The sequence below is a fragment of the Miniopterus natalensis genome, chromosome 9 (assembly GCF_054644295.1).
Source record: "Miniopterus natalensis isolate mMinNat1 chromosome 9, mMinNat1.hap1, whole genome shotgun sequence".
NCBI classification, from domain to species: Eukaryota; Metazoa; Chordata; class Mammalia; order Chiroptera; family Miniopteridae; genus Miniopterus; species Miniopterus natalensis.
Genome location: NC_142089.1, coordinates 65,445,281 through 65,464,472, shown reverse-complemented (window position 1 = coordinate 65,464,472; position 19,192 = coordinate 65,445,281). Strand labels below are relative to the sequence as shown.

Below are 19,192 nucleotides of genomic sequence, written 5' to 3'. Positions count from 1 at the left end.
ATCCTAGGAGCATCACATACTAGTACCTCTAGAACAAATTCACTAGAACTCAGTTTTGGAGGTGTGGGTATATACTTTATTATTAACCACAGTAACTGAAATGGAAATGAGACTGGGAAAGATTCTCATTAGATGAACAGTGTTTGCATTTAAGGACTGGCCATTGCTGAGATTAAAATGGAACCGTTTTCAGTGACATTCCTCGGGGCCTTAGGGAGAGTGTTCCATGATCTAAAGGAGTTCTCAGGGAGCTGAGCCAGCCAGGCTCCAGTAGAAAGGAAAGGTTTCCTCATTCCACTCTCAATAGACAGGTGGAGCAGCAGGCTGACTTTTCAGATGCCATCCCCTGTGAAGATGGTAGGTGACCTATACCTATCAAGCCCTGAATAGACCGTGGCAGGGCAGTCACACGGCGCCTTAGCTCTCACAATGAAGGAACAATGTGTGCTTTAGAGCTCTTAAGAGCTTAAGGAGAGATGAAACTCCTAAATCCACAGCCCATTAAGCAGACATGAATGTCCGTGTGATGTCCCTGACAGGTCTGCTTAAGAGGATTATTAATGTCTCATCAAAAGAAGCCCAACTACGAGGCCGAGAGAAAGCTTAGGAAACATCAGAGATTTCTTTAATTTTAGCACTCAGCTGGGTACTGATTGTAAGGTTTAGAAAGCCATTTGTGGAACAATCGGGCAGCAGTTTCAATTTATTATATTATTTTACTGTATTAGTACACACTTATAGAGAGCTTGCTATGTGCTAGGCACTGTCAAGAGTACTTTACAATGACTAATTAATTTAACCCTTGTAATAACCCTGCTCTTAGGGTTGTTTCCTCAACCACATTTTACAGATGAGGAAACTGAGGCACAGAAAGGTCATAAAGCTAGTTCCTACAGCTAAGAGACTGCAGTAGCTCCTCTAGAAGCCCCCCTGAACCTTCAAGCTATGTGGTCACCCGTGTCCCACTGCACCTTGTGTGAAGTGTCTATGGCACTAAAAGTACTAATGCTGCCCTTCAAAGGGCTCCCTTCCCACTGGACCCTGAACTCCCCGAGGCCAGGGTCCCCTCTTACTCACTCACCTGTGTTCTCACGCCCAGTGTTCAACAGGTATCTGCAAAATGATTCTAAACAGTGCAGCTCCATATCTCCTACCTGTAACCCTTGAGGCTACAAGTGTCTCAACAGTCAGAATATTTTGGATTTTAGGAAGTTCACACATTATACATGACCACTGGTGGGATATGGGACAGCACTCTTTAGTAAAATACATGAACAACTGTACAGTTAAAGTTATGAACAGCCACATTAAGTAAACAAAGACTAGAAAGATTAGAGATAGCCTCACGAGAGTTTAGGTGAGGGTTTACCAACAAGTGTGCAATGAAAGGAAAAAAAGCACTTGGTTTTCAGAACTTTTTGGGTTTTGGAATCACAGGTAAGGGACTGTGAGTCGCTATTTCTATGAAGGCCTCTAAGACAGCTATGCAGATGTTACAGCACTGTCTTACTGTGGAAAAATGCCCTATTCATTCAGTTACTACATATCAATGACCACGCCAAGAACTTGGAGTACACCTGGTGGAGACGTGAATCCACAGTGGGCTCTTGGTGCATGTGTGCCAACTCGGGGAGATTAGAAAGATGTGTGGAGGAAAGAAAATAGCCCTGGACCACGGTTCAGGGGAAAGGGTCCTGAGGGAGTTCCACTCCCTTCAGTCAGTTATTTTGGGGAAGATACAAGATCAACTTGGCAGATATCCCCAGGCTGGGAAAGGTGTCATAAAAAATAGTTCCATGCTTAAATGCTGGGTTATGTAGCATTTCTCACCATTATCCAGTCAAAAATATCTTTCTTCATTTTACTTTTTCAAATGATGTGACTTACTGTTGTCCTAAACTATGTGCTCTTCAAGGGCATCAATCATGCTGTAACAAATAACCTTAAACGGAGAGGCTTAAAACAACGCAAGTTTATAATCTTATCATGCTGGTGGCCGGAAGTCTAGAATGCGTCCCACTAGGCTAAAAATCAAGGCATCAGCAGGGCTGCACTCCTTCTAGATGCTCTAGGGGAGAATCTGTTTCTTTGCCTTTTCCAGTTTCCTTAGGTTGCCCACATTCCTTGGCTCATGGCCCCTTCCTCCATCTCCAAGCAAGCAAAGGCCGCTGAAGTCTCTCTCACCCGGCATCAGTCTGACCCTGACTCTGGTTCTCTCTCCCTCTTTCACTGGTAAGGAGACTGTGATTACATCAGGCTCACCTGGAAAATCTCCCCATCTCAAAATCTTAATAACCACATCAACAAAATCCCTTTGCCTTGTAAGGTAACATATGTGCAAGTTTTGGGAATTGGGACCCGACATATTTGGGGGAGGCAGCGAGGCAGTATTCTGTTTATAACAACATCTAAATTCCTTTTGCATCCCCAGCACCTACTGCAGTGCTAAACACAGACAAGGCTTAAAATGTCTGCTTGGCTTTACTCATATTACTCAAGTGTCTCCAGCCATCAGTTTCCTCATTTTTAAATAGAGATTAAAAAAATACCTAGTATGACCCTCACACAAAATAATACATATGAAAGTGGCCTGAAAACGACAAAGAAACCTAAACATGATGATTATATCCCACAGACTAGCAGTAGGGGACACACACATCCATTTGTGAAAGAATTAGTATATAATAAGGAAAGACAGTAGGGTGCTAAGAGAATTCCACTCAAATCGGTAAGCCATTATGGGAAAGAGCCAGTTGCTACAGGATCATAATCATGTTATTGTGTAGCCTTGAGGTAGTCCAGTTTGGGACACTATATAATTTAGTGTCCAGACTTAAGGAGGCAATGATAATATTTAATATTTATTCTGGGACAAAAGTATCAATCAGAACTTTTTTCAGGCACACATGACACATGGTCACCCCAAGAATAGCACAGTGGTGAGCCTGGGCTCTAGAGCCAGGCTGCCTATAGCCAAATCCAAGATCCACACTTAGAGCTGGAGACTCTGGACACATTATGTAACTGCTCTCTGCCTTGGTTTCCTCATCTGAAAAATGGAGGAAAAGACCACTTTTACAATGCTGATGTCAGGATCAGGTGAGTTACAACAGAGCACTCAGAATAACGCCTGGCACGTTGCAAGAGGCCAGTGAGAGTTAGTGATCATCACACATCAAGGCCATACTCTGAATTCCCACAAATTCACAGCACAGAATCTCCAGTGTTTCCCACAATCCCAGCCAGCAGGAAGGACTGGCATGGCTCAGCACCGGTAAACAAGTCTCTAGGACAGGTGACGGTCTCTTCTTTGGTGCCTGCTCCCTCACACTCCCATTTCTGCTTTCCTACCCTGGTTCCTGAGCTCATTCTGGAATGCAGAGCAGTAGTGCCAGCCTGGGCTCCTACAATGCTCTGTCATGAAACACAGCAAAACCCTTTGTTATTAGAACAGGAGACAGGGTGACTGGAAGATTAACTCCCTAAAGCAGCAGTCTCTGCAGTGAGTGTGGCTGTGTCCATTTGAGAGGGGGTGATATTTTACTGATTTTTTAAACTTTTTTTTTTAAGTACATTTTTATTGATTTCAGAGAGAAGAAGGGAGAGGGAGAGAGAGACAGAAACATCAATGATGAGAAAGAGTCACTGGTTCGTTGCCTCCTGCACAGCCCCTGGTGGGGATTGAGCCCGCAACCCAGCCATGTGCCCTGACCAGGAATTGAACTGTGAGCTTCTGGATGATAGGTCGATGCTCAACTGCTGAGCCACACTGGTCAAGCTTTACTTCTAATTTTAAATCTGTGTACACTAAAATTCTAATCTACTAACATTTTAAAAAAATATATCTTTATTAATTTCAGAGAGGGGAAGGGAGAGGGAGGGATAGAAACATCAATGATGAGAGAATCATTGATCATCTGCCTCGTGCACACCCCATGACTGGGGATCAAGCCCACAACCTGGGCATGTGCCCCGACCGGGAATCAAACCCCAATCGCCTGGATCCTAGGTCAATGCTCAACCGCTGAGCTGCGCCTGGCTGGACCTAATCTGCTAACATATAAAAATGCAAGCTGCACAAACATGTTCCTGAATATATTACCTCTTGTCACCTTCTGTTCTAAATAAAACCCCACGTTATATGTTGCAAGACAAAAATATTACAAGTACAAACGAAACTGCTTTCTGCTGAACTTAAAATAAAGATAATGACTGTGTTGTTTATATGGATTATAAAAACAACAGCTACAACAATTAATTTTATTCAGTGCATACTGCATGAGAGGCACTGTTCTAAGCACATTATGGGCATGTAATCCCAAACAATTCTATGAAGTAGGTGATTATCCCCACTTTACAGATGGGAAAAATGAAGCACAGGGAGGTGAAACCACTTGCCTACAATACATATATATATCTAGTAAGTGGTGCAGGCTGGATTAACCTCAGGCAGTCTGGCCAGCGTGCCCTGCTCCCTCATGCTGGAGAGCAGAGATACTCCCTGGTGCACACAGGGAGCCACCTGGGGACTGCACTCCTGGAGGAACAAGTCCTTCGCTGTCTGTGCCTTGGCTGCACGCTCTGAGCGGAATGCCTTTATCTCCTTTGTCTACCTGGCAAACTCCTACACATCTGCACCACTCTGCTTTTAGCCTTCACTGTGACTGGGCACACACACGCACTTGAGGCAAACAGTGAGATTTCAGATAACAGTTATTCAGTAACTCCTAAGTTGTTAAGTATTGATGTTTAAACAGTATTAGCCTTACAAAGAGATTCAAAGCAGATTTTCTTTCCAGAGTAAGCTCCCTGAGTTAATTTACACTATGATTTTATTTATGATATTGTGATTTGCATTTACTTAGGACTACATTACATACAATGATACAGTAAGTATCTGTAGACTGTCTGAGCTGGGCTGCACCGCGTCGCTTAGATAACTTCATACATCTCAATAGAGGCAAGCTGCTGTTTTTCCTCGACCCAGTTCCCTAAAGTGGGATAGAATCCGAACCAACTGTGATCAGAGCCATCTGGCTGCTTATGTCACACATCGCCCAGACACACAGGACGCTGGATGTGATGCTCCAGGTGAGCATAGCCAGCTTACTTGTTAATATTGCTGCCTTCTTTCAGTCGCTCTCCGGCGGCTCCTGTTTTGGATACTCTTTCGCTCCCAGCCAGGTCTACCAAGCTGACCTTACTGACTTTCTCTCCAGAGTTCTAGTTGTAGGAAACAAGAGAAACAACACACGTGAATGCAAGAACCACACAGACACAGATTTCTACACATATGTCAGCACTATAACTGAGAGCAACCCGGGCAGCCATCCTCTACGAGGAGACAAACTTCTCAAAAAGATTTGAAACAGTAAGAGGAGTAATTTGGACTAGCAATTTCATAGTCAAAATTTAAATTGTTGTGGTTCTGTAGCTGGGGAGGAAGTACACTTGGCTTTCCCGAATATAGCCAGGAAGCTAGAGATTTTATGTGCCTATGAGGAATTACTAGGACACGAGGATTCCTGTGCATTCAGGTCAAACTCTTCTTCTTCTGAGAAAATGCTCTTTAGGCTAAATGCTGTGGTTTCCTCTTTAATATCCCTTAATGACAATGAGGTAGACTCAGATGCTTTTAGGTGAATTTCGGTATGAAGGGATACGTATTAAAAGGTGTCTGGTCACATCAGCATGCTCTTCAGGGAGTTCCACAAGAAAGTCAATTAAAAAGAAGTTATATATTAAGGAAGGCCTAAGAAATTAAATGATTCAAGCAAGGTAGCTCATCTAGTAAGTAGAAGAGCCAGCACAGAATTCTCAGCTGTCGAACCCAACCACGAAACACATCGCCCATGCAGGTATTTCGAGATCTTTTACTGCTCACAAAGGGCCTGCCCAGTCCCTCACCCCGGACTGCAAGTCGTAAAGTGTCTGCGTGACTATGATGTTGAACACAGCATGGGAGCGGCTACTTTCTTCATTCATGTTGGTCGCAGCTACTGTGCGAGACTTATTTCCCTCAGACATCAGTGACTCAATATCCTAGAGGCAAAGCGTAAGGAAAATATTATAAGCAAAAACATGTGAACACCGTCCTGCCCACCAGGTGTATGTATTAATTATGATTCTCTGACGCACTGGCCACCACCCTTCCATAAAAACCTCCGTCTCTCCTTCACAGCAATGGTTCAGCTTCCACCTCCCTCAGTGCTTTTTGGTGTATAAAACGTTTCCCCCATTCTTTCTCAACTGCGATTGTCTTCTTTCTCTGTTAACTACCTAGTTTTTCCTTTGCAAGTTCCTAGGGAAGAAAAGCGCTAATATTTACTGAGCATCCCAGATACTCAGGAACGGTGACTACCTTGTTTTATTCTAATTCTCTGTGTAGCTATCGCCTGCTCATGTATTTGCCCCTGTCCTCCAACACCATGGCTCTCCAGGGAATTTTCCTTATTCACCTTTGTACACCTGCCTTACACCCTAGGAACCTATGGATTCTTATACATGATTTGATGAATAAACCTCATAAAGAAGGTATTCTCATGATTTTACACACAAGGACACTGAGGTTTGTGAAGGTCAAATAACTTTTCCCACATCTAATAGGAAGCAGAACTGGGACACAAATCATAAGCACCCTGGCTTTTATTAATAAGTGACAGGATGAGATAGACACTGACACCAACCACGCTGAGCTGGCTTAGCACCTTTATGTCAGAGAGGTCTCCATTCATTTAAGAATCCAAGTGTTTTTAAAGTAATGACTACACTGTATTTCTGATTTAAGCAATACAAAACATGTCTTCACTTATTTTTTAATTTTTAAAACATTTTCAATGACAGTTGATATGCAATATAGTATTAGCTTCACGTGTACACAAAGTGATCAGACATTTTTAGAACGTATGAAGTGATCGCTTCAACAAGTCTAGTGCTCATCTGAAAAATGTCTCTGTTTAAATGGTTAGAGAGCTACCTCACGGATTAACTTTAGTCATAACGAGTGAGCATGACTCAGTATAGGGGTGCATTCGTTCATTCATTGGCTTTTTTCAGCAACAGACAGCAGCTTGTGTTATGAGATTTCCAAAGCAATGACAGCAAAAACAAGGGCAAAACATCAAGCCAGGATGTAAGAAGGCATAAAAATCAAGAAGGAGGAACATGGAAAGAGGACTGACTCAAAAAAACAGAAGAAACAGAAGAATGAAAAGTAATGGAAACTAAGGCAGGGGACCCTATCAAAGAGAAGAGGTTGAATTAACTACCAAATGCTTTACATTTGTCCAGATGGACATCCTTGAGTAGAACAGTTTCAACAGAGAGGTATTAGCATAAATACTCAGCAAGCTCAAAATGCCGGGATCTCAGCTGCACTTTAAAACCTTCACAACAAAGCAGGTTGAGAGGTGCGATTAAAGGCCCCCTCTTCTGTTTGGGGTGTGTTGATACTGGGTTTTGGAGACCATGAATGGCATCAATATGCTATAAAGCATCCCCATAAAAATATATTCAACATCAACATCACTACACACTTCAATTTACTGCCAGTTATTTAATGACATTGTAAAAAAATAACACTTACCTCAAAACTAGTGACAGCCAGTTGGGATAAACCATCTACATACGGTCCCAAAACTTTATGCTCTCGAACTTTCAGAGACTGCCTACTCCTTCAGGAGGAAGGGAAAAAGAATGATTGAATCAGACAAAACTTGGAGGCTCTTCTTTCTTTTTAAGTGCTCATAAACCAAGATGGCAGTTTCAAAAGAATTTTTTTTAATAATAAAAAAATATCCTAAAAGCTACTTTATTTACATTAGCAAGACTGCATTTATTACGAGAAATGTCTTTTATACTCTGATTTCTATTTAAAGTAATTTACTATTTAAAAATTTCTATCTCCACTCCCAAACTAAACAGCCGGCGCACAGAATACTAGGTTGGGCCAACTTGCTTTAGTAGATGAACTTCAGTTTTATACAGGAGGGGGAAAAAGAAAACAAAGAATATTCTGGGATTGAATTTAACAACTCAAGGCTATTTTATAAATAAGTACATTCTCAGTAAATAATATCTTAAAAGTTTGGACCAAGCAGTAAACAATATTGAAGTATCTTGTTTTATTTTTAATTTACTTTTTCAAGTCTGTACTGATTTATGCTGTTTCAATGCTCACAATTTCATACAGAAAGTGATATTACAGTTACTGATATTTATCCCGCCTTTAGAATTGGCTCTGATGGTGAAGATTTTAGGGCTCTTTTGAATTTTTAAATAGCAAACCTGGTTTGGTACCCACTTGAACAGTGTGTCAACAGATAATTGAGATGAAAAGCAAAGCAATACAGATTATGCTTGTATTGTACATGTCACCTTTTTCATGGCATCAGATATTACTCACCGCTCAAATCAAGAGTCAATGCTCAGCATCACTCAAGTGTGGAAAAAAGGACCTAAGAACCAGTGAGTGCTTCCCAAAGTCATGGCATTGCCCCCTAACACTTTTCAGTTATTCCACTTAATCTTACAACCCTACAAAATAGGTCTTACTAACTTTAAGTATCAACAATTCAACGTGACAATGAGCGATGATTCTGCTGTACTTTAAACAGGGGCCAGCCAAATGCACATCTTTATGAGAGCTACTTTGATGCACATGGATCCAGAACTCAGCTCGCTCAGCTTGCACAGCCAGAGAATCTTTAATGCTATTCATGACCAAGAGAAAGGAAATCTAGCACACTATCAGGAGCCGGTGACGGCGTCTAACATCTAGAATTCTTGTACACTGCTGCCGGGACTGTGGAATGGTACAACCGCTTTGGAAAACAGTCTGGCAGTACCAAATAAAGTTAGAAGATTCAGTATCTTTTGACCTACAATCCCACGCCTCCATGTATTCCCTAGAAACTCCTGCATTTGTACACCAGGAGAACCATACCAGAAGGCTCAGAGCAGCACTGCAGTGGTAAAAAGTGACAACCACACAATGACAGAAGGTGGGATAAATAACTTATGGTATAGTCATACAGTGGAATACTAAAGAGGAGTGAAAATTAATGCATTATTACTTTATATATCAGAATGAATGAGTCATCACTGAGGGAAAAAAGAGCAAGTCACCAAAGGACACAAATAACTATGATGTCACACACGGTTAAAAACTATACAAAATTATGCATTAACTCTAAAGAGGAGGGAGATAATGAAAAACATAAAGTTCATAATAGTACTTATCTTGGGGAGGGGGAGGGAACAGAATGAGATTTAAGTGGAATACACAGGAAGCATTAAAAATATTGGTCATGCTCCATTTATTAAGGAACATGGTGAGCAGGGCAGTCTTAGATTTTATTCTTCTTTATACTTTATATGTATTATAAATGTTCTTCCATGTGCATTAAATAGTTCCTAACTTTAAAGTAAATGTAAACATTTTCTATACTTAAGTTACTTCTTTGCCACCCATAATTTTTAAAATATGTTTTTACTGATTTTATTTAAAATGTCTTTATTGATTTCAGAGAGAGGGAGAAGGAGAGAGACACATCAATGATGAGAGTCGTGCATCGGCTGCCTCCTGCAAGCCCCACACTGGGGATCGAGTCCGAAACCCAGGCATGTGGGCTGACCGGGAACTGAACAGCAATCTCCTGGATCGTACGTCGATGCTCAACCACTGAACCACACCGGCCAGACTGTTTTTATTGATTTTAAAGAGAGGAAGGGAGAAACAGGCTTTAGGAGCTGATGATTTCTCAGTAAATGAACTGAAACTAGAATAGTGACCAAGGGCTCAAATAAATATATTGACTTGGGATTTTAACTTTAGGATCATTTAAAATTGTTACCTCTAGTACAAGCTTAATTTCATCCACTAACTTACCCTTTGGGGTCTAAAAGATCCCGAACTTTCTCATTATAAATTTCCATATAGGATACTTCAACTTTAAAGGTCTGTGACTCATTCTGCTCCAGAGAGATCCTTTTAAATAAAGCACAGCAGAGCCTTGGAATAAGGCCCAGCTGCTCAGCATTGCCCATCATGGAGAAGGATTTTCCTGAGCCTAGAGGAGAGCAAGCAGAAATAAAGGAGAAACAAGGGTGCAGAATGTAATGGTTCAACTGTACAAGTCTCCTTCATATATCAGCCAAAGTCACACCAAACCCAACCCTCAGACAAGGCTGCTGTTCTTCCCATCACACTCACAGCCTCTGGTTTCACTCTCCTTGTGAGACCGAGAGGGCGCCTCATTTACAGGTGGATGTGTACAAATATAGCCACTGAAAATGGTATGTATAGTAAATAGCGCTATACATTATCAAGTAACATTAACCATATTTACCCCAAAATATTTTGTTTGTGAAAGTGCTTTGATATATATATTCTCTCATCTGAGTGTCCTAGTTGTCCTGCAATGTGACCAGACGCAGCACTGTTATGATTGATTGATTTATTCCAACATTATAGTTGAAATCATGGTGGCTCAAAGAGTTAATGGCTGAGACACCAGTATGTTTTTGTTTAGCTTGTTTCAACCAACTGTGCCACAGCCTAGGTTTAGTGAACCATCAATCAGTTCTGCATCCTAGTGGAAGTCCTCTGTATAGGATGACACCAAGAGTTTTTAAAAACAGTTTTTACTGTAACATTTATACTGAGAAACTAGTAGTTATTGTTCTAATACAAGCACAGGTTAAAGCTATAATGTAGGAAAATGACAGTTAATGGTCTGAAACTAGCTCTGCTCATTAACACTGAAATTACTCAATTACCAAAACTGTTAAATTGTCAAAAAGAGGGTTATATTTGATAATCTAATTCAGTTTCACCACAAAGGCAGAAGCGTTTTCCTGCTGCTTCCCAAAGTGTTTTCCATTTCTATGTTCTAAGAAATGCACATTTAATATCATTGACTATAAATAAAAGGGATTTACCTGTCTGTCCATATGCAAAAATACAAGCATTGTAACCCTGAAAGGCTTTTTCAAGAATTCCTTCCCCAAGGCACTTGAAAACCACCTCTTGACCTGAAAAGACAAAAGAAAAAAAATGATGTTTTGACATATTTGTATTAATAACTGAGTCCCAGTTACCAGCATTCTCTAACTCCAAAAAGATGTTAAACGTGAATTATTGTATGCATACTACGTGTAGGGCTATTAAGAGTTTCATGCATGCAATTTTATTTACTCTTCTTAACTATAGCTCAATACCTGGATCAATTTATGATTCTGCCCACTGCTTCCTTCTAAGGCATTCAAGTTTCCTTTCCACTGTTGGTAGGCCATATGGAAGCATCATTTAAACTTGGTTTCATTTCTTCTCATGAGTTAGCATTAAAATGTCATTAAACATGAGTTGCCTTATTTCCCCGTCTGGATTCTGTGCTTCCAACGAGGAGGAACCACGCCATACACGTGTTGGTATATGCATGTATCTCTGCACCCAGCACGGGGCTAAATACCTGCCAGGTGCGGAGACGCTGTTCATTGCCGGCGGAGGTGATGTGTTGAGCACAGACACCTCTCACCAGTGTTCTCACGGGGGATTCAGGGACAAGTTCTCCTTGGTGAGCCTGTCTACAGCTTACAGCAGCTCCTGGGGAAGTTCTGTCATTCAGTATAAATACTACGGCAGCAACCGTAACATCCAGCTGAACAGTAAAAGATCTGAAAATCTTTTTAAACACTTAAGGTTCCATTTGCTACCCTCTGAAATTGGTGACTTTCCGACATTCATTCCCCATGACTAAGAGAACTAAAACATTCTCCTCTGCCGTGCTCTTATAGCCCTCAGAACATTCACTATTACAGCATTTGCAGGGACTACTGGTTTAAGCACCTCTTTCCTCCAATGGAATAAGACTCCTGATTGATGCCAGAAACTATAATCTGTTTATCTTTGTAATCCTGGTGCCTCGTACAAAATGCTTAATAAATATTTATTGAAAGAATAAGTCCACTTAACCTTTTTATCCTACATGACAATTCCTTTTACGTTTGGAAATAATATAACATGATAAAAGCTTTTGGATACGTGTTTTTATGCAAAGTTGGATCTGATTTTAGCCGTCCCTTGTTATGCTAGGACATGCCACGGTTGCAGAATGGGACTCTTAAAAATGTGTAAACGTGAAACAAGCTATAATATTTTCAACCCTTAGACTGACAAAAATAAAATTTTGACAACATGAAATATAGCTGGATTGAGGAAATAGGTATTTTCATAAGCTGCTGGAAGAATAAACCAATGCAGTCATTCTGAAGGAAAACCTCACAGCACCCATGAAAAGGAATCTGCCCACATCCTCTGGCCCACTGTGAGGGATCTACCCTAGAGACACAGGGACCTTGTAAAGGATGCTCACTGCAGCATTATTTATAATACTGTAAGTTGGAATTAAGTTAAATGCCCATTTGTAAGATAAAATGTGACTATATGGTGTAATATTGCAAGTCATGTAAAAAAAACAAAACACCCACAAATATGTGTATAAACAATGCTAGAATTCAAGAACATTGTTGAGTGAAAAAAGTCATGTTAAGACTGTACAGTTAATGTAAAATCTTATGTCAAATAGTGTGTGTGTGTGTGTGTGTGTGTGTGTGAGAGAGAGAGAGAGAGAGAGATCTATGGTTACTAAAGTAAAACATATGGATTGGAAGAAAATTTCCCAAATTTATATAACCATATTTCTCTACTTCCGACTTCTAACAACTAGCACAAAACCTGGTACCAAAGAAGAATTCAAAACATGCTGGTGGATCTAAAAACTTAATAAACTGATGGAAAGAAATAATTCAATGACATGGAAGTATGGATCAGACTGACAAATGTCAGAGGAATGGAGGGGGGCGGGTGGGTGGAGGGGGAGAGAGTAACCAAAGAATTTATATGCAGATATGCACAACCCAAGGACACGGACAATGGTGTGGTGAGGAACTAGGGAGGGGGGTGGGGTGAGGTGGGGTGAAACGCGTCAATGGGGAGAAAATGGGACATCTGTAATATTTTGAACAAAAATTTAAAAATAAATTTAAAAAAAATTTTAAAAACATGCTGGCAGAATATGTGGATTTTTTTTTTTTTTTTAAGTACAACTGTAAGAGGTTTGCTAAACACACAGGTTTGTTTAACAGACTACCTAAACATATGTGTGTGCACACATACTATACTCTGAAGAGAATAAAGTATTGTCAAAATTACTATCTACTAAACACTTTTAAAACTGATTTTGTTAGTGTTGTGCTTACAAAGAACATATTTGACCCACCCTGTTGCTGATCTTTCATACACACCAATATTTTTTTCTCATACATTCTCTCAAAGGACCTTCCCTTATTCCACAGGCATTCCCAAGGCCCATGCCAAGAGGCCGGCCTTAAATCTGGAGCTGAGCCCCGTAGTGTAGAAGATCTGGAACTAAACAGCCGGTGCTCAGGCCTGTGAGAATTGATCGTGGTCCTAAGCCAGACAAGCGCCATGTGCAGGCATTCTAAAAGCACCGCTTCCTTGGCACACGCAGATGAATGGAGCAATCCCACCCAAGCATCCACACTGGCTAACTAGCCCCAAGGAAGGGAGTGGGGTGAGGGTAGGGACAAGACACTTTAGATTTGGCAAGGTCAAATCTTGACCGTAACTCATTTCAATTCATATTTAGTAACTTGAAAGCAAGCCAGGGCTCGAGTTGATGAAAGGACTCAACTGCAGAGAACTGTGGTCAAAGAGCTTAAGCCACAGCTGCAGAGCTGGGCGTCATTAACCAATCAAGAACTGATCCATTAGGTGGTGAAGTGTAATACTTCTCGTTTCTGATGCCCAGAGGCTAGAAGGGTGAGGAATTATTTTCTTGATCTTCTTTCAAGGGCAAATCACAACCTTTTTTGTCCTTGGTAGGAATGGAATGGCCTTTTAAACTAAAGATCATTAGTTGGGAGGGGAGAGGAAGAATGCTATAGAACTACATGAAATAGGGTTTGCAATATGTCAAGTGAAAATAAAAAACAACTCAGGATGTGTATGCTAAAATTGCATGAAAAATAAACCAAATGACCGAAGAATTCTCCAGGATATAAAAATATAAGAACAAACTTCAGTTTAGCCTATGTCCAAATTATTGTAAATATTAAACAGGATGTGAATTAACCTACTTAATTTGTATAATGTTATCATTTATGCTGCTAAGAAAGAGAATTAATTTTTATCAACTGTCCTGTTTGTAATGCACTTTACATATTTTATATCACTGAATCCTTGCAACGCCCCGGTAGAGCAGGTGTGGACTGTGATGGATGAGGGCACTGGGGCTCTGAAAGAGTAAGCTCCTTTGAAAACAGGAGTTGCTGCATCTTAGCAGAGTGCCTGGCACAGAGTAGGCACTCTCACTGAATTATTTGTGTTGACCTTGCTGTAAAGACTAACGTGTATTTAATTGGGGGCCCCTTTTCTCATTAGTGATGACTGAGGTATCAAAATATTGTGCTGAACTTAAAAAGAAATATTTAATTGTATTAGAGGTTACACTTTAGTCAAAGTATGGCTGTTTTTGAAATTCTAATGAGCCCCTGAAGACCATAATAACCTTTGCTAACAATAAGGCACTGGAGTGTGAATAAACATGTCGACATGATATGTACCTACTAATTGGATAATTGTAATTAAAAAATCACAGACTACACTTTTGCTGACATACACAGTAACCTTCTGAACCCTGAAACAAAACATATGACTGAAAAAAAACAAATCTCTGATTTTCACTGAATATATACATATGTTTTCTAAAAAGTCAAATTCTTTGAGTTAGATCTTTACAGTTACAGTTGAGAGAATATAATTCATGTTTATCATATTTAATAAAGGGTTAGACAAAGGAGGGAAATTTCTAGAAAACACAAAATGGACTATGAAAAAGTAGAAAACAAGAATTCTGCGTTTCTGGAAAGATTTGTTTTCCTTTCCACCCTTAAATAACTATCTTGAAGCACAATTTATAAAAGGATAAATACAAGGAACTATTGTAAAGTTCATGTATTTTTACAAATGTACGGCAAGGCTGGATTCTAGACTGGAATACATTTTATATGGCTTCATGTCTCAAGGGAAATTTATTCTCCTTAAAGACAAGAAATAATGAACGCTTTCCCACCTCTGCGAAGATACATCAACACTAGCGCGTTTTATAGCCGCTTAGCTTTCCGTGGTTTTCTTCACTGATACAAACAGTTCTCTTTTATGGATATTTAGATGATTTCCTTTTTCTTTTTCTGCAACGTCCTTACGTAATTACCTTTGTGCACTTTCTAGTGACTTCACTAGGCAAAACTCCAAAAACTAAAATTACTAAGTACTCTCAGTACTGTAGGAGTCCTTTTTTCTACACCCTCAACAACACTAGCTATCAGCTTCCCTGCTTTGACTAGGTCAACAGAAAAAAACCCTTCCTGTTTCGTTAGATTAAAATTTCCCTTTTCGTAGTTTACTGCCCCCTTATATTTATTCTTTAATAAAATGGTTATTTGGGTTCTATGTTTATTTTTATAAATAAATTGGTTTCATCCTTGATTTTTTAACTCATTAATTTTAAACTGCCCATCATACAGAAAGGATATTAACCGCTGGCCTATCAATATGTTATAAATATTTTCCCCCAGTCTGTCATTTACCTTTCGGTCTTATGTTGTTCTTTGTCAGACAAAGACTTTTGGTCTTTCATATTCAAACCTTTCCTCTTTTCCTTTGTAATTTTCACCTGTGGTATATGTGATGCTTCCAAAATCCTTTTGATTATTCCAAATTATATAGGTACTGATCCATATTTTCTTCCAGTTTTGTTGTTTTTTTACCATTTTATTTCAAACTCTACTTTTTACCAGCTGTGTAACCTTGGGCAAGTTTTTTAGTTTCTTCATGAGTAAAACAGGAATAATAGCTGCGACCTACTGGGTTGCTGCATGATTTAATAAGGCAACGCAGGTAAAGCCCCTACCGTAGTACCTGGCCATTATAAGTCTGGAATACATTTTAGTGCATATCTATTATTACTGTCACCCTTTACATCTTTAGTCTACTATAATTAACTCTGGCATACAGAAAGAGGTGATCGTCTCATTTTCCTTGAAAAAGTTCCTCCATCTTTGCAACTATTCTGTGAGGTAATCCAATTTCAAAGATAAGAGACACCTGTTCTTAGAAAAAAAATTTAAAGGTATCTTTTATTATCATTATTGCTATTTCTCTAGATCTCCTAGAGGTCCCACTTTAAAAATTCCACAGAGAAAGAGAGGGATATGTGTATGTGGTGGGGGGTGCGTGCCGTGTGTGTGTGTGTTGGGTGTCTTATGCGACGGTTATGTGCACGTTAAGGGTATGTGTGTTTTGGGTCATGATGAGGAGAGGAAGAAGGAACAGTATCATTATTTGGGCCCAAATATGTCAGCCCATGTTGTCCAGTGCAGGAAAAATATTTACCATTCTTTTATAACATTCAGAAAGGTACAGGGGGGAAAAATAACATAAGATCATATCAACAAAATTATATCCTTATAAAGTTTCCCTTAATTTTCTATTCCGGTGCCTTTTTAGCTGTATGAATCCCTGGCTGGGCTTATACTTCATCAAGTTTTTTGGTTTGGGGACTTTCAGGGCACCATTGGTACAATAAGAGACAATTATGAAAAAGACCAGGCTGTCGACCAGGCCTGAAAATGCACTATAGACTCTATACAGCCTCCTGAGTTCCTAAACATGACCGGTTCTCCATGCAATAAAAACGGTGGCCACACTTCACTTGGTGATAGAAAGTACTAAATCTCAAAGGCCCTTGTAGGGCCTATTCAGGAGAGTCTGGTTTATCCAAAAGACTGAAGGGGGTTTTTTTTGCTTTGTTCATTTCTATTTTTTAAACACAGCAGTCCCCTTTTTCATCATAGGAAAAAAACGACCTGCCAACTGCTTTAAGAAGCTAAGTTCACACAAAAAGGGAGTTACTTATGCTGGACAGTGGAAAACAAGGAATCCACAAAAGATGCACTATCCCCACCCTAAATGTTTCCCACCTACAGTTCACACTTAAACAGAATAAAGTGCTGTTTGTAGGGGACACGGACCGACCCATAAGGGAAAGTTCAGAGTCCTGTGGGAAGCAGGAGGATCTAGGAGGATCTGTTTCTATCCCAGACAAGCTGAGTAAAGCCACAACACTGTTAAACCCAAGAGCTTTGGGGCTTCTCAGCAGGACTGATGCCAGAGAGGAGGTGGCCACTCTGCAGATGTCAGCTCCACAGGCCTAATGCAGGGAGTCCAAGGGCAAAGCTGACCCTGCTTGTTAGGAACCATGACCAAGATGCCAATTTCCTCTGTGGGGTTTATGACTAGACCTCCTAGAACTGTGTGGACAAGTCTTAAAACACAGGCATGCCCAAAGCAACCTGTAACACAATGTCAGAACAGTAGAGAGGCTCCTGTATAGAATTTCTGCAAAGTTATAGACCGATCCACCCAGCCCTGAGTCACGTATGATACAGATCTCTGAAAAGCTAACACCCCTAAGTCTCCACGCTTGTGCATAATCTTCCCTAGTGGGAAAAGCAGCAATGGACTCAAAGCTTCTTGGCATGTGCTTTGGGAGCTCGGTAATCAAGGTGATTCTCTCTGTATAGCAGGGCCCTGGCAGCAAGGCACAGAAGAAGAGAGATTAGGAATGGATGGGGAAATGCACCTATCATTCGTGTGCCTAACATCTGACTGCCCAAGAGGCACAGGGTGAAACAGCACAGTGGGCTGTGCTCTAGGAATGGGAAGGCAAAATGAGAGGGCATACCCTACACTCCGTCTTATTTGCAATTTGCGTTCAACAAGGCAGGCTCATGCAGACTGTGGTTGAATAAAACACTAGGTCTGACAACACAAAGCCGGACACGACATACAGAATAGTTCTCGTTTTCCTAAAGCAGCCACATGAAAGAGCAGTCAAGACTTTAACATGACCAATCGTTTTATCAGTTTAAACACTGTCCAGCTCTCCTTGGAGCTAGTGTGGTAAAAAATGGTTAAGCTCCATATCTGTGATTTGGAATTCTGAGGCCTGCTCGTTTGTGAGGGTGTTCCCGCGTCTCAACAGGGCTGACAGCCACAACGATGATTTTGATGAGTCTGCACCTGGCAGGCGGCCCAGCTGCGAATCACGAGCACCTGGACGGTGCAGGAGCGGGCAGGTCCTTCACACACGCCTGAGGGGATGCGGAATGCGCCTAACCCGGGAGGGTGTCCGTAAATCCCTCCTTCAAACAGTGCAATTGTCACACACAGTGACTTTAAACCTGGCTCAAGTTAAATGACCAAAAACTACGCAGTTTAGATGAAGGAACTAAGGCTTAACTTGGTGACGTGAAGTGTGAGTTTTAAGCAACTACAGTAGTTTGCCATTAAGGAACCTGGTAAAAGGATCTTGAGGAACTGGGCCATGAGGGTAACAGTTCCATGGTGGCATCCAAGAGAGATCAGCATTGCAGCCCCTGGGAGTCTGACTCTCGGTGTGGCGAGGGTGACTCACCCAGACGGATGTTTCCACCCCAGTGAGAGTGCTGGAACCAGTCATGAGCTGGCAGATGAAGTGGCTCCTTTTCTGTTGCCAGATGAAGTGGCTGACTCACTGGGGAGAGAGAGGGTCAGGCTTTGGTGCCTGGGATGAAAGAAAAAACTAAGCCACCTAGCCTGTGAGGATTGTCTAACAGAAAGCCCGGGGAGTTATTTGGAGGGTGTTTTCCATATAAAACAACTGAAGCAGCAGCAAACGTTCCTCATTTCTGCCTGCTTGACAGTGTTTTCCACTGTCTGTCTCTGATACAGAAGCAGGCCTGACTCAACATCTCCTCTGGACTCTGGGGTGGACAATATTTGCAGCACGTGAGGGGAGGCTAAGACAAAGCCCAAACCCAACACAGGCATTCAGGACTCTGAGAGCACTTCTGACAGGAGGGAGAATGCCATGAGTATCTTTCCGGGCTAGGTTCCAAGTCAGAGCACTCCTATCTGATTTCCTGAACACAGCCTCTCTCGGGAGGAGAGAGGGGAGCCTGGGATTACAGTAGAACCTACAGTCTTCACGCATCACTGTCACTGGCCAAAATCGGCTTTTGCCGCTGCTTTCAGCTTGCTCACAGGTAGGAGGGGCTCTGAACCTTA

At 41.0% G+C, this 19,192-nt stretch overlaps 1 protein-coding gene across 2 annotated transcripts in view; it reads right to left on the bottom strand.

Annotated features, from left to right (window-relative positions):
• The window catches only part of KIF13A (kinesin family member 13A), a 180,121-nt gene that overhangs the window by 61,309 nt on the left and 99,620 nt on the right, over positions 1-19,192 (bottom strand). For both annotated transcript variants that reach the window (XM_087820628.1, XM_087820627.1), the window contains exons 5-9: positions 10,942-11,034; positions 9,890-10,070; positions 7,586-7,673; positions 5,908-6,042; positions 5,111-5,223 (exon numbers count right to left, since the gene is read on the bottom strand). In XM_087820628.1, the coding sequence (XP_087676754.1) occupies positions 5,111-5,223; positions 5,908-6,042; positions 7,586-7,673; positions 9,890-10,070; positions 10,942-11,034 (610 nt within the window). The remainder of the gene's footprint in view (positions 1-5,110; positions 5,224-5,907; positions 6,043-7,585; positions 7,674-9,889; positions 10,071-10,941; positions 11,035-19,192) is intronic.